General features: G+C 41.4%; 1 protein-coding gene across 2 annotated transcripts in view; it reads left to right on the top strand.

The window, feature by feature from the left end:
* The window catches only part of LOC105492489 (fibrous sheath interacting protein 1), a 259605-nt gene extending 240297 nt beyond the window's left edge, over positions 1-19308 (top strand). Inside the window, exon 15 of one of the 2 annotated variants that reach the window (XR_011606159.1) lies at positions 2011-2238. Coding sequence is in view for 1 of the 2 variants with exons in the window: in XM_071067116.1 (XP_070923217.1) it covers positions 18886-19116 (231 nt within the window). In the remaining variant the exon portion in view is untranslated. Of the gene's footprint in view, positions 1-2010; positions 2239-18885 lie in introns of those variants that run through there. The other variant, XM_071067116.1, reaches the window with a different exon arrangement.
* The last annotated feature ends 510 nt before the right edge of the window (positions 19309-19818 follow it).

Here is a 19818-nt window from a genome sequence, read left to right on the forward strand (position 1 = left end):
TTCTGGTTTTGGCTGTTTGCACATACTGATCAAATTATGACAGTAGTGTGAACTTCATCTGAAATTAGAAAGAGAAACCAAATCATGATAGCAGTTGGGTAAAAAGATCTTCAAGTGGATTATTTGGTTAATAGACCTTCCCTATAGCATTTCATTTTGTTTTTTTCTAGAGAGAAACCATCGATAGCTATTAATGAGTATTCTGAATGTGCTTTGTCTTGGCAATGCCTCTGCTGATCCTGATCTGAAGGTGGGTTGGCTGCTTCCTGTACAGCCTGACCTCCTCGCCAGGGTGCTGGCCACTCTTACCCATGTTGATAGATGAGACATTTTTGTGGTCTGTGTCCTTTTGTTTCTAAAATATAAGGGGTTCTAGTGGATTTTCCTCCAATGAGCTAGTTTGCCTTTTTATAAGTAGTCTCAGCTATCTGCTGTTTTTGCCTATAGATTAAGCTTTGTGGGCTCACCTGTCTCATTTTGCTCTTCTCTCTGGGGGTTGCCCTCATCCCCCTTTGCAAGCCTTCTTCTGGCATCTTTCAGGGGTCTTTTGTTCTCTCTTGCACATGGTTAATTAGAATGCAGAATCCAATCTGGAGTGAGCAAGCGCTGACCTCAGGGCACCCTGCTAAGCACCTCTTCTTGCTGGAGATGTGCCACAGAGCCTCACCTTTCCTTCGTAATCTTTTGTTAGTGTTCAACCCATGTGACTTGCTCTCCCTGCCAATTTGAACCTTTAAATGTTAGCAATTAAAATTTCATGAGCTGTTGTATGAAATGCTGCAACTCAAGTCCCAAACACAGCATCTGCTGTGTTTCTTTTGTCTTCTCATGTGTTTACCCTTTCCAAAACAAGATATCATGTTATTTTGGATTTTTTTGTCCTTAAGAAAGCCTTTTTGCTTATTGCTTGAGACATTCCACTGTCCTTGATACATTTACAAACTACATTTTTAGCCACAACTATCCTTACTTTGCTAATTACAGATTTACAGGTGCTGGTTAGTTTCAGAACAAATGTCTAGACATTTTCAGTTTCCACTCCCCTCCACCCATCTGCTCCCCAGTAAGTTGTGAGAAATAATGAAACTTTTCACTGGTTTCTTACTCAGATCTTTGAATACCCTGAACTACTTATTACCTGGCCCCTTTGATTTGTGAATGTTCAGGTTGTCCAACTACTACTTTTTGTATCCTTTTCCATCAGCTCTATTTATAGAGTCTTTGAAGTCATGCCATAGTATCTAGTTTCCTTTTTCTAGAAGAGTTCCTACCTGTGAGCCATGGTTTTCAGTTAAGGCCACGCATTAGAATCAGGGTGGAGTCTTTAAAAAATTCAGATGCCCAGGTCCCTCTCTCACCCCCTAAGGAAAACTGATTTAGAAGGTTTAGGGTGGCAATATGAGTGTCTATGTGTTTCTAAAATCTCCTGAGTTAATTTTAAGGGCACCCTGGTTGACAGCCACATTATGGACTGAGTCCCAGGTCTGTGGTATCCAGACCACCATCCTGACTGGCCCCAGCAGGTCCCGGGGCCTGGTCTATGGACCCTGAGCCTGGGCTCTAGCTTCTGTTACCTCTGCCTGATGGAGACGGTCCATTTGAGCAGGAGCTTGGCTATGTGGAGAAGGTTGATGGGAAAACATGAAAGGAGTGCTTGGTAGGTGGAGAGAAGAGCAGGGAAGCAGAAGCCTGTTGCTAGTATAGGGAAGACACAGCTGAGTTATAACTTAGCCCAGAATGCCTGAGAGAGAGTGGGGGGAGTCCAGGTTAGATGTGGGTTAGGGCCTTGAATGACAGACTTTACATGTACTTTGCATAAAAAGCAGTGGTGGAGGCCAGCCCTAAGGTATTGCCAGGTAATAATAGATGGTGAATCCCCGTAACGTCACCTCTGTAAATAAAGCCAAGTTTTGTCTTTCTTCTCTTCATTATTTCCAAGACAGATTATTTAGAACCCGGAGCTCTTTGAAATAATTAAGAATGCACTTTGCTCTTCATGCTCTTTCTTAGGAGGATTATAGAACCCATGGCTTGTTCCACACATTTTGCCTAGAGGCCTGGGTCCTGCCCAGGCGATCCCCTGGATTTCTTCACATTGCACCAGGAAGCTCTTCACATCTCCCAGCGAAGGCAATCAATTGCAGCAGACTACCGAAGGTGCTCCCTTTTCATGATGGGGTTTCTGCCAATGCCTATAAATAAATAAAATCAATGTCTTTATTGTGTTTTTGCTGAGCTTTATTGGTTCCCCTTACGAGATGAGGAAGGATAGGATAAGTAATGAAGAACTTGTTTGTATTTAATTTTCCCGAAATATATTTGGGCAGGCATTATTATCTGCATTTTGTGGCCAAGAACATTGAGGCTTAATCAAGGTTAAGTAACTTGCCTGTGGTCACAAAATAGTAAGTAGTGAAACTGGGGTAGAAAACCAGGTCTTTCTGGCCCCAAACCCATGCTTGCTCCATTACAGCACCTCTTCCTGTCTGGGTAGATGGTCTGCCAGGGGATGTTGAGGCATCCCTGGTAAGGTTGAACCTCATTTACATTTTAAACCAGACACTAGTCTAGAGGCATGTCTAGGCAGATTGAAGGATTTGGGGCAGATTTAGGGTAGGCTATGTGCATGTGATGTCTGGGAGATTGATAATGGGCTAAAGTTGGGATGGTTGCAAGACCAACTTTGGCTGCTTTGCAGTTTTGCCCAGAACTGTAGTAGCACCCAGGGAGCTGGTGCTAAAGCTGAGATACTAGCCCCTCTTTGGAGTTATTGACATATGTGTTCTCCAATTCAATGTTGTTCTCCCGCTTGGCAGAGGAGGAGAGGTAAACAGATGCACCTGGGCAGATTTTCTTGAGTTGTTCCAGGTAATCTTTTCACAGGATATTTCTGGCTGGTATTTCCCTTTTTTAGTACTCCTGGGAACATGTAAGGGATGGGTAAGCATATGTCACTACTGTGCCTGATATTGTTGTGCAGTCTATCCAGTGTTGTGGGACAATCTTCTGATAAATCTGAGTTGCTGGAATATAATTTCCATGAGGGCAGTGTCTAGGTCTACGTCTATTCAGCATCTAGTACAGTGCCTGATACATAGCAAGTGCTTTAAAAATATTTGTTGGATAAACCCAAGTGCTCTGGTTTCACATGAGCTTTTCTTCAATCAGTGGTTCTACATCAAAGAGATTTCCCCAGTGCTCTAGACAGTATGGAGAAGAGTTCCTTATAATGCCTTTATTTTTTCACTGTTAGGTTTTTCTTTTAACCATGAAGTCATTTTAGGGTCTCTTTGTTTTGTTTGTTTGTTCGTTTTTTAATTCTCTAGCCAACTCCTCTTGGGATAGCCCTGCATTTTAATCACATATTAGAGAAAAACGAGGTGAAAAGGGAGAACAAAGCTATCAGCACACCTTGATGACCTCCTGAGAACACAAAATCATGGGCTCCATTTGCTCCGAGGAACTCCACATCCACGGCCAGGCTAGGACATCTGTGGTTAGAAGGGGCAGGGCAGGGACAGACAGGGACTGACACTCTTCATTGAAGGAAAGGCCACAAAGAACGCAAAGACAGGGCTCATCTCTGCATGGAGCTTAAATGTCATCTCCACTGTCTATAGCATGGGCCAAGTTGCCATGTGAGTGTGGAGCAGTGGTTGGGGAAGGAATGTCTTTAATCCTAAATTTCACTCCGTTAAGCCTTCAAATAATCAATTTCAGGTGTTTGAAATATCTTGGGTGGGAGTAATAAATTGGGAAAATGAGAGTGTTTGGTTTGTATTCAGGTCTAGAAAATGTTAAGAGGCTTGGTTGGTGGAAAGGAGTGAGATTCTTTGACCTGCTTTGGGGTGGTTGGACTCTGATGAAAGTGAGAGAACGTGCACCTGGGATTATTTAAAGATGTGACATAACAACATCACAATTAGTTTGTCCCAGTATACAATCTTCTTTTCTTTTCTTTTCTTTCTTGTTTTTTTTTCTTTTTCTTTTTTTTTTTTTTTTGAGACAGATTCTTGCTCTGTGGCCCAGGCTGAAGTGCAGTGGCGCAATCTCGGCTCACTGCAAGCTCCACCGCCTCCCGGGTTCACACCATTCTCCTGCCTCAACCTCCCGAGAAGCTGGGACTACAGGCGCCCGCCACCTCCCCCACCTATTTTTTTTGTATTTTTAGTAGAGACGGGATTTCACTGTGTTCGCCAGGATGTTATCCATCTCCTGACCTCGTGATCCGCCTGCCTCGGCCTCCCAAAGTGCTGGGATAACAAGTGTGAGCCACTGCGCCCGGCCACAATCTTATTTTCTAAAAGCACTCCCCTTCCCTTAGTGGTGGGTCTGGGTTACTCCTTCCTATTGCCTAGAGATACTTGGTAGTATCATCTTACACGAGTTTCTTTTTTTTGAATTCTTTTCCTCTATGCTTGTGATAAAGGGTTTTGAGGTGGAGATGATCAAACAAATTCTTTCTCACCGAATTGTCAAAGGTAGCCAAAGAAGTCAGATGTCTTCAAGAGTTAAGTTGTTAACTAAGAAAAATCAACCAAAGCCAAGCCAGCCAAGGGAAAGCAGAGGCAAGCCGACCAAAACCACACATCTCTAAGACACCCACTGCAGAATGGAATTCCAGAGGGCAAAATGGTACCTTAAACATTTTAAATTCATGCTTAATTCCACTCTATAGCAAGCCAAGTGTCATTTAGCTCTTCTTCAAATATCTAGTGCTAGAGAATTTACTATCTTTATTTTACCTAAAACTAGGTCTGGCTATGAGATCAAATTTTACTCACTTAAACAAAATTTGACGATCTCCTTAGATTTTAAAAATATATTTACCACTGGGGTCTTTGAATTTCTCTTTAAGGTGATAGTTCTTTCAGTAATATGTTTGCAAACCATTTATAATATTATAGTTCTGTATCCTGCTGTTTTCACTTAAAATTATATTGTGAACATTTTCCTATGTCACTGTATTCTTCAAAAATATGAATTGTAATGGCTGTAAAGAATTCTATGCCATTATGTTAGCAATTTCTTTCTTTTTGAACATTTAGGTTCTTTATGGTTTTAAAAATATAATGTTACAACAGCAAACTCAAAACTGTGATTTAATCTCTCATTTCCTTATACTATCTTAGGTATGAGTGTATAGGGCTAAAGTGGATGAATATTTTCAGGGATTTTTGATATATACTATGTCTTAGATCATGTTCCAAGGAAATAGACTCAGAGACAGAGAGTCTCTGTGTGGGAATTTTTTAAAGGAGTGCCCTCAACTCCCTTGAGAGAGTGAGGAAAAGGACTGGGCAAAGGAAGAAGATGAACTATGATGTATTGCAACAATGGCATCAGCTGATCCTGAGGAGCTCTGGAGTTTGGAGGTCTCTTGTGAGTTGTCCCAAGCTGAGGCAAGGGGGCTGAGCTTTTGTGCTCTTGCATTGACCTCTCATTGGATGCAGGTTGTCTCCAGGGAGAGGTCATGACCTTGGGTGAGGCATCTCCCTTTGGCCAAGGGCAATTCCAAAAGAAAGACTCAACAGCTAGCTGTCAGCAGATAACACATCTGGCAGCTGGGGGAATGAGTCCTCAGAACTGAAGGGGGGAAGCTTGTGGTGCATCAAAGTGTCTATTCAGTTACCCTTTTCAACTCTTGGACCACATATTTCTTATTTTTAAAAATCACCCTATCTGGGAAGAGCTCCTCTAGAACTCTGGTTTGTTTCTTTTCCTAGGGAAATGTAAAAGAGGGAGCTTAATGGGACAAACTGTTGCTCTCAACAATGTAGCTATTCTCGGGGACAGAACTGACACTCATCAAATCTCTTCTTTACTACCCAGTGTACAGTTTCCTCCCCCTTGGCTGAAAGCTCTGCTCCAGGTGGCTTACCTGGTAGGTGACCCAAACCTTCATACATGAAGGATCTGAGTCTGTAGTCATCATGCCCTTCTCAAGCCATAACTACTACTTTTATCCACTTACCATTACAATTGGCTAGGGCATTAACAAGAGATGCCCAAGAGGTCCTTCTGGGAGCGTGATGGTCTTTTCTGTCACCCTTGTGTAACAATAGCTCAACCTTCTCCTGATCAGTTACCACTGGCAAAATGGTGATGCCTTTTTTTTTGCCTGTTGACATTTTGGCACAAGAAACATAAAGTGCCAACAGCAATACCTTAAAGTTTAATGGGATTCTTGTAGTGTCCCTGGTATGTTTCTGCTCTTGAAACCAGACTCTCTAGAGCTGCAGAGTTCAGAGTTGTGGGGATGGAAGAGATGAATTCCTCGGGTAGGTTATTAAGTGAGATGGTAAGAGGGACTAGCCCTATTTCCACCCTGAACCATGTAATCTATACACAGTACCGTATAATAGTCACTTATTGTTAAGAGTGGACGCTGCATCCTGGAGAATGCAGGATGCTTAAGCACTCCACCTTAAGCATTATCTTGAATGTGGTACTTGAGCAATACCTTCAAAAGGGTGTTCATTTACCCTATAAAGTCAGCAGCTTCTGGATGGGACAAAAAGTGACAGGACCAGTGGACACCATGGTCCTGTGCTTCTTGTTGCACCTCTTTTGTTCTAAAGTGAGTTTCTGGGTACAACACGACGTTCTGTGGGCTCCTGTGTTAGTGAATTGTGCATGAAGCAAGTCCTTAGATAATGGTGCTGGCTGAGGATCTATGGGCAGGAAGGGCAAACCTGTATCCTAAGTATGTGTTGATTTCCTTCAAGATGAATTGCTGACCCTTCCATGGAGAAAGAGGTTTAATGTAATTGCTGTGCCACCATGTGGCCTATTGGACTCTTTGAAGAATTGTTCTTTGTCAGGGGCTTGGCAGTAATCTGTGTTCCTGGTAGTCTGGACATTCAGCAGCAGCAGAAACTAGATCAGCTATTTTGAAAGCTGCCTTGCACAGCTTCCATGCCTGCCACCATGATTACTCTGTTCATATGCCTGCTGTGCCAGCACTGGGGTGATTAATGAGAAAGCCTGTCTGACATCACCTGGCCAAATCAGTCTGTCCATTTGATAGAAAGTGCCTCTTCCATGGTGGGCGTTAACATGGTATACAAAGATCTTCATGAAGCTCTTTGCACTCCATGTCCACTTCCGTATTCCTCTTCCCCAGACCTCCTTATTCCTCATCTTTCAGTCTTTCTCCTTCCAGGCCACTAAGCAACCAGCCAACCCATTTACAATTGCCCATGAGTTTAGATATATTTTACCTTGAGCCACTTTCTACACAAAGTGGGTGGCCAGGTGCATCACCTAAAGTCCATTGGGAGGATGTCCCCTCACTGCTGTCTTTTAGGGTCACTCATGAGTGGGACTGAGAACACTAAAGACTTTTTTCTGGTTTGTATTCCTATATCAAACTGGCCCATCTGTTTTGAACAAAGCTTGGCTTTTCCCCTCCTCTATCAACTGAAATAAGTGGTCCCCATATAGCCATAGCTGGTGCAACAGTGGTAAATGACATGAGGACTTGGGTCATTAGCTCATGCAATTTTTTTTGTTTTTCCCCCACCACTTGTATTGACATATAATTGACAAATAAAATTGTATCTATTTAAGATGTACAACATGATTATTTGATATAAGTATTTATTGTAAAGGAAGGATGATCAGAATTACATTAGTTAACATATCCTTCACCTCAGAGAGTTACCACTTTTGTTTTTGTGGTGAGAACACAAAGTCTATTCTTAGAAAATTGCAAATACACAATACAGTATTATTAAATACAGCCACCATGCTGTACATTAGATCCTCAGAGCTTATTCATCTTGTATTTGAAAGTTTGTATCCTTTGACCAACATACTATTATTTCCCCTAACCTCCAGCCCCTGGCAACCATCATTCAACTTTCTGTTTCGGTGAGTGTGACTTTTTTAGATTCCATATGTGAGATAATACAGTATTTGTCTTCATTTTTCTGGCTTATTTCAGTTAGCATAATGCCCTCCCAGTTCATCCATGTTCTCACAAATAGCAAGATGTTCTCCAATTTTATGACTGAATAATATTTCCCTACACGTACACCACATTTTCTTTATTCATTTGTTGACAGGCAGTTAAGTTGTTTCCATGTCTTGGCTATTATGAATAACGCTGCAGTGAACACAAGAGTGCAGATATCTCTTTGAGAAATTGATATTATTTCCTTTGGATATATAGACACAGAAGTGGGATTGGTGGGTCATATGGTAGTTCTTTTTTTAATTTTTTGGGCAACGCCATACTGTTTTCCATAATGTCTGTGCCAATTTACATTCTACCAAGGGTACACAACTTTTCTCTTTTCTCTACATCCTTACCAACACTTATCTCTTGTCTTATTGATAATAGTCATACAAACAGGTATATGGTGATATCTTATTGTGGTTTTGATTTGCATTTGCCTGATGGTTAGCAATGTTGAACACCTGTCTATGAACCTGTTGGACATTTTTATGAATTTAGAAAAGTGTCTGTTAGGTCTTTTGACTATTTTAATTAGGCTATTAATTTAATAAATTAAAATTACTTGGGTTATTAATTTAATAAAGTGAAATTTAATTTAATTTTAGTTAAATAATAATAATTATTTGTTATTGAGTTGTATGAGTTCCTTATATATTTTGGAAGTGAACACCCTAACAGATACATGGCTTGCCAATATTTATCCCATTCTACAGGTGTCTTTTCATTTTGCTGATTCTTTTGTCATGCAGAAGCTTTTTAGCTTGATGTAGTCCTATTTGTTTTTGCTTTTGTTTCCTGTGTTTTTGGTGTCATATCAAAAAAGTAATTGTGAAGCCAATGTCAAGGAAGTTTTTTCTGTGTTTTCCTGTAGGAGTTTATGGTTTCAGATCTTATATTTGTGTTTTTGATTTTGAGGTTTTTTTTTTTTTTGTTTGTTTGTTTTTTAGTGCTATAAGACAGAGGTCCAGTTTCATTCTTTTGCATGTGGATATCCAGTTTTTCCAACACTGTGTATGAAAATGATTATTCTTTACCCATTGTGCATTCTTGGTACCCTTGTCAAGTATTAGTTTACCCTATATGTGTGGGTTTATTTCTGGGCTCTCTATCCTGTTTCATTTGTCTATGTGTCTGTTTTAATGTTAGTTCTATACTGTTTTGATTACTATAGCTTTGTAATATGATTAGAAATCAGGACATGTAATGCCTCCAGCTTTGTTCTTTCTCAAGAGTGCTTTGGCTTTTTGGGGTCGTTTGTGGTTCCATACAAATTTCAGGATTGTTTTTCCTATTTCTTTGAGTAATGCCCTAAGAATTTGGATTGGAATGGCATTGAATCAGTAGATTATTTTGGGTAGTATAGACATTTTAATAATATTAATTTTAAAAAATCCATGAACATGGGATACCTTCCTATTTATTTATGTCTTCTTTCGTTTGTTTCATCAATTCCTTACAGTTTATGTACAGTGTACAAATCTTTTATCTCTCCTTAATTAAATTTATTCATAAGTACTTTATTGTTTTTGACTGTATTGTAAATAGCATTTTTTCTTTATTTCTTTTTCTGATACTTTGTTGTTATATAGAAACACACTGATTTTTATGTGCTGATTTTGTTTTCTGCAACTTTACTGAATTTGCTTATTAGTTCTAATGTTTTTCTGGCCAAATGTGTAAGATTACATCATCTGCAAACAGAGACAGTTTATTTTTTTTTCTTGCCTAATTGCTTTGGCTATAAGTTTCAATAATATTGGTAGTGGTGGGAGTGGGTGCCCTTATCTTGCTCCTGATTATTCATCATTGAGTATAATGTTAACTGTGGGCTTGGTATATATAGCTTTATTATGATGAGGTATATTTCTTCTGTACCCAACTCGTTTAGAATTCTTATTATAAAACAATGTTGAGTTTTGTTGAATGCTTTTTTTAAAACATCTATTGAGATGGTCATAAATCTTCATCCTGTTAATGTAGTGTATCCCACTTACTGATTTGCATATGTTCAACCATCCTTGCATTCCAGGAATTATCCCACTTGATTATGGCATAAAATTCTTTTAGTGTGCTATCGAATTTGGTTTGCTAGTGTTGAGAATTTTTGTGTCTACGCTCATTAGGAATATCGACCTGTAATTTTATCTTGCTGTAGTGTCCTTAACTGGCTTTGATATTGGTATAATGCTGACCTCATTAAAATGCATTTGGAAGTGTTTCCTTCTCTTCATGTTTTTGGAAGAATTTGAGAAGGATTGATGTTAATTCTTTAAATGCTTGGTTGGGTTCACCATTAATGCCATCTGGTTCTAGGATTTTCTTTGTTGGGAGGTTTTCGATGATCGATTCAATCTCCTTACTTGTTATTGGTCTGTTTAGATTTTCTATTTCTTCTTGAGTCAGTCTTTGCAGGTTGTATATTTCCAGGAATGTATTCATTTTTTCTTGATTATCCAATTTGCTGGTGTGTAATTGTTCATCGTAGTCTCTTGTGATCCTTTGTACTTCTGTGCTATCACTTTTAATACCTCTTTTCATTTGTAATTTTATTTTTTTTGAGTCCTTTCTTTTTTCCTTGGTTAATCTAACCAAAGTTTTGTCAATTTTGTTTGTCTTTTGAAAAAACCAACTGTAAGATTCATTGGTCCAACTTGCCCAGCTCTATTATCTGCCCCCTTTATGCCCTCTAACAAGGGAAGGATGATGATGCTTCAGTTCCCTAGATATCCATGTTATTTTTGACCCTGCCTCCATTAACCTCAAAGTGTCAGGATATTCCCTTTTCCTCAGTTTAGAGTTACTTGAGTAAATGGCTATAGGTCCTTTAGGAAAAACTGAGGCAGTCATTACCTTACACACTTGCTGCGGCACCGCAGAGCTGTTCTTTCTGGGTACCTGGTCTCTCCTTCAGTCAAACACTGGAAGATCTGAAAACTGGTTTAGTCCTGGAAACTGGGTAAGGGATTACCACTTTTTAATTTTTATAATCAGCTTGGCCTACAGAGGACAGGCACCACTGAGTTTCTTGATGCTGTTGCTGCTGTGCTCCCATTACATCTCTCATCATTCTGGTGAGCACAATGTCTTTCTGATATGTCTTAGAACATCATCTGCTGGTAGGTTTTCCAGCTTCCATTTTATCTCTACATTTTATGCCCACCCCTTCGAGCCTTTTGGTTTCTCCTTTTATAATTTATTATGGTAGAATATGGTAGTTTCCAAGGGCTGTGCTAGCAGAACGTTAACCACCATCTGCCTGGGTGTCTACCAGAGTTAAACCCTGTATTGTAGGACAGTATCTTCACAGCAACAATCTCTCCCTTATTCAAATTTGTATTCTACTACCCTTGATCCAGGCTTCTCAGACTTTAGTCTCGTTTACAGTTTACCTACCTCTGCTGGCACATTTTGGCTGGGACCTACAGCCCCTTTGGGGTATGGGCGCTTTATTTTCCTAGCTGACTCAGCACTTTCCTGGCCAGCTTCTATTGCAGCTGACTCTAGTGGGCAGGAGGGTAGATGTGAGCTAAATCCCAAGGGAAGACATATTGTTTTACAGGCAGAGAACCCTGTGTTGTCTTCAACTAAGGGGTCTTTACTTGAAGAGGAGTGCATCACTTCTATAGGAGCAAATGGTTCTGAGGGGATCTGGAGTTTCAAGGTTTGCTAGGATTGAGAATTCTACCTTTTTTTGAGTTGTACTACACTTATAATTAAGTCCTTGACTTGATTCTCAGATTTTTCTGCTTTCAAACTAGACAAGATGAGAGTCACGTTTTAGTGCTGACAAGGAAGTCCTCTGGCTCTCACAATTTGATTTCAATAGACAATTGATCAACTCACCTTTCCCAGATTTCCCTTCTTTTTTCCCAGTACATAGATAATACTCAGCATCTGCAATCCCAGTTTCCCCAGAATGGCTCAAATGTCAAAGATATTGCATCTTTTGGTGCATTTCCTTCCACTTGTATCAAGGAATATTTTAACATAGCAGTATAACATATGAGGGCCATACATACTTCAGTTTTCACTAGTGATGGGATCCTCATTGTTAATGGGCTGGCAGGTGCCCATCTCCTAAGTTCTATTTTAGAGTCGGCTTCCTCTGACCATTCCTGACATCTACTGCCTTAGGTTGGGTTTCCCATGAAACACTTTGAGACGGAGATTTGTTACCTGGAAGATACTGGAGAGAGCTCTTGAGAACAACAACTTGGTGGGACCTAAAAGAGCAAGGCTAGTCATGAACAAAAGCTGAATTTTGGAATACATTGCAGCAATGGCTTCAGTTGATTCAAGGAGGCCCTGGAGCTGGGATGGCTAGTGAGGAATGTTCCATACTGAGGCATTGGAGGGGCTGGGCCTTTGGGCCTTCAATCAGCCAGTCATTGGATGCCAGTTTTTCCTGTGGAGCATAACCTTGCCTGAGGCAGCTGCTTTCAACCAAAGATAACTCCTGGGGAGAGACTCAGCTGTGAGTGGCTGTCAGAAATGGTGGGTAGAATAACAGCCCCCAAAGATGTCTATATCCTAATTCCTGAAGTCTATGAATATGTTAGATTACATGGCAAAGAATAATGAAGGTTGCAGATGAAATTAAGATGTAGATATTATACTGGATTATCCAGGTGGGTCCAGTGTAATTACAAGGATCCTTATAAAAAGGAAAGCAGAAGGGAGAGGGTGTCAATAATGTAATATAAGAAAGACTCAACTTTGAAGGTGGAATGGGGCCATGAGCCAAGGAAGGCAGGCAGCCCCTAAAGACTGGAATAGACAAAAGAAAAAGAAGGTAAAAAAAAAAAAATCCCAGAAAACTCCGACAGAAACAAAGTAGATTCTTCCCAAGAACCTCCAGAAAGGGATGCAGCCCTACCAACGTCTTGATTTTGGTCACACAAGACCCGTTTCAGACTTCTGATGCCTAGAACTATAAGATAGTACATTTGTTTAAAACACTTTTAGCATTTGCCTAAAACATAAGCCATGAAATTTGTGGTACTATTTGTAACAGTAGCTATCAGAAACCAATGCAGCAGGCTATCCTCTTGCAACTAGGAGAATGGCTCCTTGGTTCTGAAGGAAGAGTCTGATGGCACCTCACAACACTCACTACATATGTTCAATTACCCTCCATGAAATGTGTACCATTTTATATCTGTGCCTACAGTTTGTGAGTAATGCCATCAGCAACACAGAGCATTATTTAGGTCTATAACTACTTTGTCTTCCCTTCTCAGCATGTTTGCAATATTTCAATGTTGAGCTCCATTCCAAAAAGTTCTGGTTATTTATTTATTTATTTTTGAGACAGAGTCTTACTCAGTTGGCCAGGCTGGAGTACAGTGGCATGATCTCAGCTCACTGCAGTCCCAACACTTAGGTTCAAGTAATTCTTGTGCCTCAACCTCCCGAGTAGCTGGGACTACAGGTGTGTACCACCACGTCTGGCTAATTTTTGTATTTTTAACAGAGATGGGGTTTCAGCATGCTAGCCAGGCTAATCTGGAACTTCTGACCTCAGGCCAGATCTGCCAGTCCCGGCCTCCTAAAGTGTTGGGATTACAGGTGTGAGTCACTGCACCTGGCCACTGGTGAAGCTTTTGAGATCAGATTTTCCATTCAGTGTTGGAATCTTGTTTTTTGTCGTCCATGCTCTGACATTGGAACATAGAGATCTGAGTTAATTAATATTGTTTGTGCCTGATTTTTAGTTATTTCTTCATGTGATTCACTGATCACCTTTCCAACTTTATATTTCTTGCCACATCTCTTATTCTTTATAGCTTCTCTTCATTGTTTTATCTGGTATTTCTTTCACATTAGTTAAAACTTCTGGATTAGTTCATTTGGTCTCCAGGCATTGTGAGAGATGGTCCACTCTTAACTAGAGGCTGTACATTTAGTGTCTGAGATCCAGAACCAGAAATACACAACTGGTTTTGAATTCCATTTGTCCACTGTCCTTTGTTTCTCATCCCTTCCTTTCTTGTCCATTACACCCAACTTTTCATTGCAAGAATCAGTGGGTAAAGCCACTGATTATCTTATGCCATTTACATTTTTTGTCTCTAGAGAATGTGTCTCAAACTTCTTCTTCTGGTACTCTTTTATCTCGGCATGAAGAGGAAAAGAGAATAAATTAAATCTAAAGAACATCTATTATGTTCCAGGTGCCATTTCATTCTAACTCTGTAGCCAAGATTGAGGTAATAAGTATTATTCCTGTTGTATACACAAAGAAAAGTTGTGTCTGTTTGACTTAAGTTTATACTCTTTTCATTACAACCATTGGTATAGAAATACCTAAGCACATCTATCATTAGGGGACAATAGTACTTTACTAAATGATGGCTGCCTCCTTATCACCTCTCAAAGGACAATGTACCTCCTCATTGTCTACAGCATTCAGAGAGCCAACTTCCCACCTGTCTTCTAAACCTCCTCTCCCACAGCCTGCAAGGGGTGAATTATCATCATGGTTCCTCTTCGGTGGTTTACACATCTTTTTCAGAAGGACTGGACTTAACTTCCAAAGAATGAGGCTCAGACCAATTGTGTATTTCTGAGAAAGCAAAATTTCCTTTTTTCTCATTTCACTTCTATGCCAGGTGTTTTCATTCATCCTTGTCTTATCCCTGGTTTTGATTTCCCTTTGCCTTCTTGAAAGTTTGACTTCCTGTTTTCCTTATTTTGTGTATTACAGACAGTGACTCTTCCTGCTCTACAATAAATCAGAGAGAAGAGAGGCCTTCCTCAACCCTTTCACCTTCTCTTTCGATAGGATGACCTACTTTATCTGTCTCTCTCTCTCTCACGCACACACACCCCTATCCACAGTCCTGATGAAAACAAATAGCACATACCTTGGCAGGCTGCTGGGGCAATTGCTCAGCACCCATACCCTTTGCCTAGAGTTGGCTTCTCAAATGAAATTACCACCCCTTGTATCTCTAATTGACACCACCCTTGGCTAATTTCCCTACTGCAGTAGCAAGATACTTTTGGCTGCGCTGTCCACTTCAACTTTATATTGCTAAGGGCACCAATAAATCATTTTTTACTTTGCTCCCTTCTTTATCCTTTCCTGGTACCTCCCTTTCTTAGGCCACGTACTGCTATTTGGAAATTCTTGGAAAATTGCTCCAGCCAGCTAGCTCCTCCAAACAGCTATTGGTTTGTTGCCTATCCAGTAAATAGAAAACCTGGAAACATTTTAGAGAATTTTTCACCTTTTCTACCTTCCAGCCTCTGTAGCCAGGCCAAACTGGGATTCCACTCTTGAATCTGAACACAGGAAATAAGCTTAGGAACCACCTATGTCTGTTGGTTCCTGGGCATTCTTGGGATTAGAGAGTGTTTCTGTCTCGCCAAAAATGCTTGACTGGCTACAGGCCTTGGAGGGCAAAGCAAGGACAACTTTAAAGACAGAAGCAAAACTGTACCCGGTGTTCTGAGTCTGCCATTAAAACAAACCAGGAAAAGGCACACATCTTTCAGGCCCGGAGTTAATTCTGTGTAAAGATGAAGCACTGTAAAGGCCACGTATTCACAAAGGAACTTTCTCCATGAGCCACCAGACTTCTTGTGGTTGCCCTTCTGTTGAGAAAGTTAAAGTTCATTCTTTGGGATATTTGGGTGGCCATTCAACTCAACAATACAGAGTCTTTGTTCTTTTCATTTATGTTTGCCCTTGTGGTCTTTCCTCAAGACAGGGCAATTCTGTTCTCTCTCTGAGATACCTAGTTTGCCAAAATAGCAGACACTTTTCTCTCTGGGACAAGGCCACAGATTATTTATGGGACACAAAAAGTTAGGAAATCTGAAGATTAATTTGCTTCTACAACTCTTTTTACCTCAGTACATTTTGAATCAGTTTTGTTTTTTCTTTTCCTGGGAGAAATAACATGTCGCCCTATTCACAAAACACAACCTATCTGGGAAGACAAGAACATTTTAATATATGTTGGCTTTCTCCTGCTTAGAGGGTTTTCTCTTCCCACAAGGTTTTCAGCCAAACTTCAAGAATCTGGAATCCTGTGGGACTGGCCCAAATCCTGGACAAGCCCTTATGAAAAAGGTCTCCTGAAACCTCTCATCCTCGTGCAAAGGAGGCAGGACCATAGCCCCATGAGCTTTCTCATGAAGTCTCTGCTGCCATCCAATGGTAATGAGATGATTATAAGGAGGGAAACAGCTGTGGGCGACTCAGGAAACGTAAAAGAAACAACGGGGACCCCAGGCAGACACTTTCTGCAAATCTTTATCAATGAGAGGTTCTTGGGAAAGTGAAGAGTGGCTTTTCTACAATTTTATAGAGTAGATACAATAGATAATTCTTACCTATCCTTACTTTCCTAGCCATTGCCACACTCTTCAATCTAGGCTATAGATCTCCAAGCCTCCAGGGGCTGGATTATGGCTGGTGACTGCTGGCCAGCCATAGCTTCTCTCTATCACAGAAACTTAGCATAAGGTAAAATTAAGGAGATACAAGACTTGACAAGTTTCTGTTAGTCTCTTTGCTTGATTAATTTGAGGCTGTGAGGTAAGGGGCTTATGGACATCTGTGGGACTGCATCCCTATGAGACAGACCCTGAAGATATTCATACCTGGCAGTCTTCATGGATCCTCCCACAGCTCAGATCTGTAGCAGCATCATTTACTTTACTATTATGAATGCTGCTTGTTAGTGGGATTTTTTGAAGACCTACTGTATGAAAAGATTTCTCCAGGCATTGTGGAACATGAATATGGAATTATTCTTGCCCTTAGGCAGTTCAAAGTCCTCTCTGTGTGTGTATATGTGTGCACAAGCACTTGTGTGTGTGTGCACCTGTGCCTGTGTGTCTGAGAAATAGAGAGGTTGAAATGAGAAGAAATAAACTATATAACTCCCTAGCGCATCAGATTTGTCTTCTACCAGTGAGAGTGCAGTGGGGTGTTCAGAAGATGGGTTCTTACATGGAACATGATTCCTTTTGGTCCTTTTGTTCACCGCAGTGACTCAAAGGAATCATGTTCCATGTAACATGTGATGAGCCTAAGCAAGTTGGGGGTCATGTGGAGACCAGACTGCAGAATATTCATTGATTCTGAATCCCCAAAGGCTTTGGGGCCACAGACGAAGCTTAGCAAGAACATGCCTCCAGGAACCTGGCTCAGGTGAAGATCAGGCCAGGCCACCGAAGTTCTTCCACTAATGCTCAATCTCACCAGACTTTCCTTTACATGTCATTTGTGCTTCAGCCTCCACCTTCCCATGAGGTTCCATCAAGATGTAGAAGGCTGTGCTTGCCTAGTGCTTCAAGCCAAAGATTACCTTTATTTGAGCCCAGAAACTACAGATCTCTCCCTTCCAAATAGAGTACTTGAGATTAGGAAGTATCCTGATTGAGAGGGAAGATGTTATCGTTGATCTCAAAATATGGGTTCTCCTGTCTGACTGTTGCTCCTTATCTTCCATCTCTCCTTTCTGCCTTCATACTCACCCCATTTGTTCTTTCCCTTCATGAGTGCATGAATTCTCTGGGACTGGAAAATTCCCATGGAGCTGCTGCCCGTGGAGATCATACCAAGGTACAAGGATACAAGGATCAGGGGCCAGGTTGGATCAGGGAGCATGATATATCCAAGGTGGCTGGAGGGAGTTTGCAAATCATCACTGTGCCATGAGTGGGGAGAGAGAGTGTAGTAAGAGTCAAAACTGGAGTCGTATCTAATGTCATGTTCAAGGGCATGGCAAAACCTTACCAGGGAAGATGGCGTATCAGAAGATGAGAATAGGAACAGGGCAAGAAGCTGAATGTGGGTCCCAAAAGCTGCAAGGTGAGAACTAACACTGGGAGGGGAACGGGGAGCTGCAGTGTATTTTCAGATGGTGTGAATTGCATAGAACATAACATGGTCAGGCCTGCTGGAAAAAGGGGCCATGCAGTAAGAATTATAAGGGCTTTAAATCACTTAGTCCCACCCCTCTGCCTACTCTGTGAGCTTTCTCCTGGCTGCACAGGACCCACTTTGTACTCTAGATTGCAGTCAACTGCTTCAATACTATCCAGTATTTGGGCTTACTTAACTAGACCATTTTTCTAAAGTGCTTTGTGATTATATCATAAGCTCTTTGACAATAGAGCTGTGTCATCTTTAGAATTTCTCATAGAACTAGCATTGTCCTTGCTGGGATAATAGATGTAGAGCAATTGAACTATGGCTTCCTTGCAACACCTACGCTTACCATCGTTTCTGTTGAGGCAAGGTAAAATTCCCTAATGGACCCATGCTTCTAAAGGACTCTGCCCGTTAACTGTAGATTTGGAGGGGCCAGGCCTCTTGCTTAGGCTCATGTCTTGTTTTCCTATAAGTAATACAAACCTTATGCATTTAGGGTTTACCTGGTATGTACCATCTGCCATACTATCGTGTGTCTCATCTGCCAGATCATGGGCTTCCAGAAGCTTCTCTGAGCCTTGTTCACCACAACGACTCCCTTGTGCCTTTGAACCTGTGCTTCCTTTGGGCCTCCCAACCTAACCTTTAAGCTGTGAGTGTGTTCATATTCATTTCTCTAGCCCCTGACCTTTAATTTGTCAGAGCTTTGAGCAAGCACATTCTTTTTCGAAATTACCTTGGCTAATATCTCCAGTCTAACTGAACTTGTTCTACATCAGTGTCTCTCAAATGGCAATCCGGAGTCCATCTACATTAGAAGCAGCTGGAAAAACTGGAAAAATGCAGATTCCTGCCTGGTCTTCATCCCAGGCCTGCTGGATCGGAATCTAGGGCTGAGCCTAGAATCTGCCTTTTAACAAGTTTTCTGATGGATTGCTGATACACCCTAAAGGCTTGAATGACCATCTGTTCAGTCCTACCCAGTTGGTGTGGCTCTAAGACATTGCCCTCTGTGTATCCTGTGTTTCAGCTACTCAGGACCTGGCTGCTGAATGCCCTCACCGTGGTGCATCAGACCCCACTGCTCATGCCTGTAAGGAGGGCTCCAACCCTTTGGGGTGCCTCTCACCTCCGGTCCCATGATCTGTCCTCAGCCACCCTTCAGGAACTCCCTGTTCTTGAATGTGTGCCAGCTGCTCCCAGAGAGTCTGAGAACCACACTAGACCTGCACTGCCTCGGCCATGGCTTTCTTTCCACTGAAAAGAGGATGGAATCTTGTGAGGCACAACAGGGTAACTGAAAACAGGTTGAAGTGTTTGCAGCTTCAGTCACAAGTGGGAAAAATTTCTAGTGTCCATTTCTGAATCAAAGAGTAGGGGGAACTGGTAATGCAGCAGCCCAGTTGTTGAATGGGAGAGCAAATAAATAAAGCAGCGCCTCCTCACGTTTCTACTTACTTTTGTGATTTTAAAAGGACAATAAAATGTAGAGATTATAAAATAGTAAAGGCAAGCTTTGTAAAGGCATTCTCAATATAAAAGACCTTTTACCATCTTTCATTCCGACCAGATCTTAGCACAGGAAGCAGGATGCGAGCAAGGCCGGAACCTCCCCTGGGATTTCTGCTGAGCCCAGGCTGAGCCACAGGTCAGAGGCGGGAAGTGCACCTCCACTGCCTGGAGAGGGGAGAACAGACCCCTCTGTCAGTTCCTGCTGATAATAATGCAGCCTGCGTGGGCAGACGTTGCGCATCCCCTGGCTGGATAGAACACGTGTCTCAATGCCTTGCTTGTTCTTCACTTTTGTGTAGCATGTGGCTTGGCAGGCGAGAGGGGATTAGGAGGCCTGTTGACAGAAATCCTGGTAGAATTCCATGTTTGAGAAACCCATCCAAAGGTGATAGCTTTGGGGCTTCATTAGGGTGGTTATCAGATCCAGAAATGTTTTCCAGAGTGTGGACCC

Source organism: Macaca nemestrina, chromosome 7 (genome assembly GCF_043159975.1).
Source record: "Macaca nemestrina isolate mMacNem1 chromosome 7, mMacNem.hap1, whole genome shotgun sequence".
Lineage (NCBI taxonomy): Eukaryota > Metazoa > Chordata > Mammalia > Primates > Cercopithecidae > Macaca > Macaca nemestrina.